At 35.0% G+C, this 5,826-nt stretch overlaps 1 protein-coding gene across 1 annotated transcript; it reads right to left on the bottom strand.

The window, feature by feature from the left end:
• Positions 1 to 3,361: 3,361 nt before the first annotated feature.
• On the bottom strand, positions 3,362 to 3,924 carry LOC123037697 (accessory gland protein Acp29AB-like). Its single transcript, XM_044459412.1, has 2 exons — positions 3,560 to 3,924; positions 3,362 to 3,374 (listed from the first exon to the last, which is right to left on the bottom strand). Exons 1-2 carry the CDS (start codon positions 3,883 to 3,885, stop codon positions 3,362 to 3,364), a joined length of 339 nt encoding a protein of 112 aa, XP_044315347.1. The 5' UTR covers positions 3,886 to 3,924.
• Positions 3,925 to 5,826: the final 1,902 nt, after the last annotated feature.

The raw sequence follows: 5,826 nt of genomic DNA on the forward strand, positions 1-5,826 counted from the left end.
CAAAGTAATAGATTTTTATTGTCTTACAACTTAATTTTCAAAAATTACATAAAATATTTTTTAAGGATTTAAAATTTCCAAACTTATAAATTTTCACCATCATTCGACTTTAAAAATGTTGTTCGTTTTCCGGTAAGAATGTATATAATATATGTTTTTTTAGATAAACCTTAAGGTATTTAAAAATGTTGACCATTCTGACATTCAAAAATAAACATCATAGTACACAGACTAAAATTACATTTCACATTTCTTTATTTTTCTTGAGTTACTAAAATTCTTTATCTGCCTGGCAAATAAAATGGCTTCGCAAATCACAATCCCTAACATACATTTTGCCATCAAACAAACAAACGCAGTTTTTCTCGGCCTGCATGTAGGTTGGTTCGAGTGCCTGCCAATACAAAAAAGGGTCTTTCTTGCCGGAAGCCAATGAAATAAATACGCCTTTATTGTCGTTATCGTCGATGCCCAGCCAGTAGAATTTTAAATTGTTGATTTCATAAATAATTCGGGACAACTCTTCACTATCTTTTATGGTCGCCAAGTGTCCTCGTTCTTCTTGACAGGCTTTTTCAGCATCAGTCCAACTCAACTCAACATCGCTCTTGAAGATAAAATATCGGTTGCCAATTTGCTGGTAGTGCGTTAGATCCGGGGAGATTTCCCAATTAATTTCACCCATATGAGTGAACAAGTAGTAAAGAATTGCTGCCCAAAAAAACATTTTTAATTTGTGCTTGTTTCTAAACGGCAAATGTGAATTCGATCAACTTGAAGATACAACTAAATTTTGGGGCTCGGTTGCCTCATTTTATATATGGCATTGAACGATTATCAATTAGATATGGATTCTCTTTTCAGACGAAATCCGAGCTCTCAAAGAGTTCTGTTATTCTCTTATTAAATTTGACCAATACAGCTTCAGAAACAAATAAGAAATATAGCACCAAATATGTATTAGTATTAGAAATAGTTTTAGTTGCGTATACATAATTCTGTTTATTTATTCACATTTCCAAAAGATTACAAAGTAATAGATTTTTATTGTCTTACATTTTCATTTTATATTTTATGCGCAAAATAGTTGAAATATTTTCTATAGTATTTAAAATTTCTAATCTTATAAATTTTTACCATTATTCCACTTTAAAAATTTTTCTCGTTGGCCGGTAAGAATATATATAAGATATGTTTTTTTAGATAAACACTTTCGTATTTAAAAATGTTGACCATTCTGACATTCAAAAAGAACAAGTAGTGCCAAGACTTAAATTACATTTCAAATTTTTTTATTTTTCTTGAGTTACTAAAATTCTTTATCTGCCTGGCAAATAAAATTGCTTAGAAAATTACAATCCCTAACGAACATTTTGACATTAAACAGACAAACGCAGTTCTTTTCGGCCTCCTTGTAGCTCGGTTCGAGTGCCTGCCAATACAAAAAAGGGTCTCTCTTGCCGGAAGCCAATGAGATAAACTCGCCTTTATTCTCATGATCGTTGATGCCCAGCCAGTAGAATTTTAAATCTTGGACTTCATACATAATGCGGAACAACTCTTCACTGTCTTTTATGGTCGCCAAGTGTCCTCGTTTTTCTTGACAGGCTTTTTCGGCATCAGTCCAACTCAACTCAACATCGCTCTCGAAAATAAAATATCGGTTGCAAATTTTCTTGTATTGCGTTAGATCCGGGGAGATTTCCGAATTAAATTCACCCATTAAATGAACGAACAAGTAGTTAAGAACTGCTGCCAAAACAAACATTTTTAATTTGTGCTTGTTTCTAAACGGCAAATGTGAATTCGATCAACTTGAAGAGACAACTAAATTTTGGGGTTCGCTTGCCTCATTTTATATGTGGCTTTGAACAATTATCAATTAAACGTGGATTCTCTCTTCAGACGAAATCCGAGCTCTCGACAAGTTCTATTATTCTCTTACTAAATTTTATCCTAGATAACCTTTATGTTTGTAATTTCTATTGGCCAAGGAATTGTGCGTAGAATATATATGACCAATACAGCATCAGAAATAAAAAATAAATATAGCACAAAATATGTATTAGTATTAGAAATAGTTTTAGAAGCGTATACATAATTCTGTTTATCTAATTACATTTCCAAAATATTACAAAGGAATAGATTTGTATTGTCTTACAACGTAATTTTATATATTTTATATAAAAATTACATGAAATAATTTTTAAAGTATTTAAAACTTCCAAATTGCAAATAATTTGCAGTTGATAAAAAAGCTTATAAATTGTATCACTTTAGAAATGTTGCTCGTTAGCTCGAAATTAATTTAAAATTACATTTCAAATTTCTTTATTTTTTTTTGATCTACTAAAATTCTCGATCTGCCTGGCAAATAAAATTTCTTGGAATATCACAATCCGCCACCCACATTTTGACATAAAAGATATAAACGCAGTTCTTTTTGTTCTCCGTGTAGCTTGGTTCGTTTTCCTGCCAATACAAAAAAGGGTCTCTCTTGCCGGAAGCCAGTGAGATAAACTCGCCTTTATTCTCATGATCGTTGATGCCCAGCCAGTAGAATTTTACATCTTTGATTTCATACATAATGCGGTATAACTCTTCAATGTCTTTTAGGGTCGCTAAGTGTCCTCGTTTTTCTTCACAGGCTTTTTTGGCATCAGTCCAACTCAACTCAACATCGCTCTCGAAGATAAAATATCGGTTGCCAATTTGCTTGTATTGCGTTAGATCCGGGGAGATTTCCCAATTAAATTCACCCATATGAGTGAACAAGTAGTAAAGAATTGCTGCCCAAAAAAACATTTTAAATTTGTGTTTGTTTCTAAACGGCAAATGTGAATTCGATCAACTTGAAGAGACAACTAAATGTTGGGGTTCGCTTGCCTCATTTTATATGTGGCTTTGAACAATTATCAATTAAATATGGATTCTCTCTTCAGACGAAATCCGAGCTCTCGACAAGTTCTATTATTCTCTTTTTAAAATTGATCCTAGATAACCTATATATTTGTAATTTCTGTTGGTCATGGGATTGTGCGTAGAATATAGAAATAGAAACAAATACAAAATATAGCACAATATATATTTGTATGTTTATTCAAATATCCAAAAGATTACCAAGTAATTACAATTCAATTTTAATTATATTTTATATAGATATAGTTTTAAAGTATTCAACATTTCTAACTTGCAAATAATTTCCAGATAAAAACCAAGGTAGTAACGCAGTCCTCATCGCCTAACAAATTGTTACTAACATGACACTTTAGAAATTTTGCTCGTTTGCCGGTCAGAGTATATAATATATGTTTTTTTAGATAAAGTCCAAAGTATTTAAAAATGTTGACCAATCTGACATTCAAAAAAGAACACTATAGTGTGAAGAATAAAATTACATTTAAAATTTGTTTATTTATTTTTTGGTAATTAAAATTCTTTATCTGCCTGGCAAATAAAATTGCTTAGCATATGGCAATCCCTAAGCCACATTTGGCCATCAAGGAAAGAAACGCAGTTCTTTCTGTCGTCTGTATAGCTTGGTTCATAGTCCGCCCACCACAAAAAAGGGAATTTCTTGCCGGAAGCCAAGGACATAAAGTCGCCTTTATTGTCATGATCGTTGATGCCCAACCAGTAGTATGTTAAATCCTCGATTTGATATACAATGTGGTACATCTCTTCCTCGTCTTTTATAGTCGCTAAGTGTCCTCCTTTTTTTTGACAGGCTCTTTCGGCATCAGTCCAACTCAACTCAACATCGTTCTCGAAGATAAAATATCGGTTGCCAATTTGCTGGTATTGCGTTAGGTCCGGGGAGATTTCCCAATGAAATTGCCCAATGTGAGTGTACAAGTAGTAGATAATTGCTCTCCAAATAGACATTTTTAATGTGTGCAAACGGCGGTTGTTTCTAAACGGCAAATGTGAATTCGATCAGCTTCAAGAGGCAACTAAATTTTGGGGCTTTGAAACTTATCAGTTGAGAATGGGGTTTTGTTTTCACACGAACTTCCGAGCTCTCGACACGTTCTGTTATTGTCTTATTAAATTTGATCCTAGATAACCTCTATGTTTGTAATTTCTGTTGGTTATGGGATTGTGCTTAGAATATTTGTGAACACTACAGTAATAGAAACAAATGAGAAATATGTATTAGTATCAAAAATAGTTTTAAGTGCATATTCATAATACTGTTTATTTATTCACATTTCCAAAATATTACAAAGTAATAGATTTTTATTGTCTTACAATTTCACTTTATATTTTATAAAAAATGACATGAAATATTTTTAAAGTATTTAAAAATGTTTTTTCGCATTTGTTGGTGTCCAGTTCTCAAAATCTGACGTTCTTCTAAAATTGGTTCAGGTTATTGGTGTAATCTTGAATTGTTTAAGGGTATTTTTTTCTAAGGCTTAGAATGCTTTCGTTTTTCAAAACGGTATAACATAACATAAATTGTAATTTACGGGCACAAAAGAAATCATTTTACACAAGCAAGGAATAAAAACTACATGTTCGATAGAGTTACTAAACTCCACATCCCATATAAGTTTTTAAATAGTTTGACTAGTATATAATTTCAAGAATCAGTGAAAGCATATTAATAACTTTTGAGCTACTAATTGAAGGAACTCTGAGTAAGTCTTAAGCCAGTAAGTTATTTCATTTTGTAATCTATTATCACATCACCTTTGTAGACCCTCGAATAAGTTGCTAAGCCTTTTTATATGCTGCTCGGAATAGCGTTTTGAAAACCAATTTACTGCCACCTTTGGTATTTGTTTCGATTTCATTACCAAAAATTACTATTGCAATAACAGCTCAAACACTCAACAAAGCCGAAACCAAAAAAGCAGAAAGGCTTTGGCCCCCGAGGCCTGACCTTCAACACTTGGTGGCACAAAGACCCATATAAACCGGCGAAGAGCGTGAGTCGGGTCTCCATTCACCTCTTCTTCGGCCCTTGGCGATGGTCCAATAAAGCGCTTCATTAACCAGAGACTTCTCGGGTGGGGTTGCGAAGGGGTCCCGTCGATTGGGTTAAAGTGGGAGTGGGGCCAGCACAGCACCCGAAAGAAGTGAGCAGAAATTCCAATGCCTAACCGGGGAATCCCCTCATCCTCAACCTAAGTCCAAAGCTATTTTGGTGGCCTCAATCAACAGTTGGTTCCAAGGCGTCCAGAGGTGGGGTTGGGGGGTGTTTTCAAATATGGGTGGGTGTGTGATGGTTTTATGGAAGAGCCACACAGATTTCCTTTCAAACAGTTTTTTACTATCCACCCAGATACTGTCTGGGTGAACTAATAATCCATGAAATTTCAATTACAAGTCAAAATTATATCCCCCTCGCTCTGCCTTACTATTACCTCGCTCTTTCCCTCTCTTTCCTAGCCATCTCTCCCTCTCTCTCTCTGGTGTAAGTTGTAATCATTGAGAGCTTTTTTGTTGTGCTGCAAAAACTTGGCTACTATATATTTTTGCCGACAATTTGCAGAGTTTTCCAGTTTCGGTGGTGTTTTCCTTTTCTTTTCCGGAGAGGGAGGGGGTCTGGAAAAAGCTCTCTCTCTCTTTCCGCCTTGGGAGACTCTCTCCCTGTTCACTATTCCGCTCACTATTTCTCTTTTTGGCAATCTTCTCTCTCTCTTTGTGCGTAATGCTCACCTATTTGGCTATTTTGCATGGCATTGCTCCGCAGAAGAAAGCGATTTCTCTTGAAAAACGAAGAGAAAAAGTGGTGCGGGCTGGGGGGTCGGTGGTGCCGGTGGTGCTGGTGGTGCTGATGGTGCTGGTGGTGCTGGAGGCGCGGGTGGCTCTGCCGGT

This window comes from Drosophila rhopaloa, unplaced genomic scaffold (genome assembly GCF_018152115.1).
Source record: "Drosophila rhopaloa isolate 14029-0021.01 unplaced genomic scaffold, ASM1815211v1 contig_2, whole genome shotgun sequence".
Lineage (NCBI taxonomy): Eukaryota > Metazoa > Arthropoda > Insecta > Diptera > Drosophilidae > Drosophila > Drosophila rhopaloa.

What these genes read in the sequence shown, in the direction of transcription:
- LOC123037697 (XM_044459412.1), bottom strand. Translation starts at nt 3,885, where the DNA reads ATGTCTATTTGGAGAGCAATTATCTACTACTTGTACACTCACATTGGG.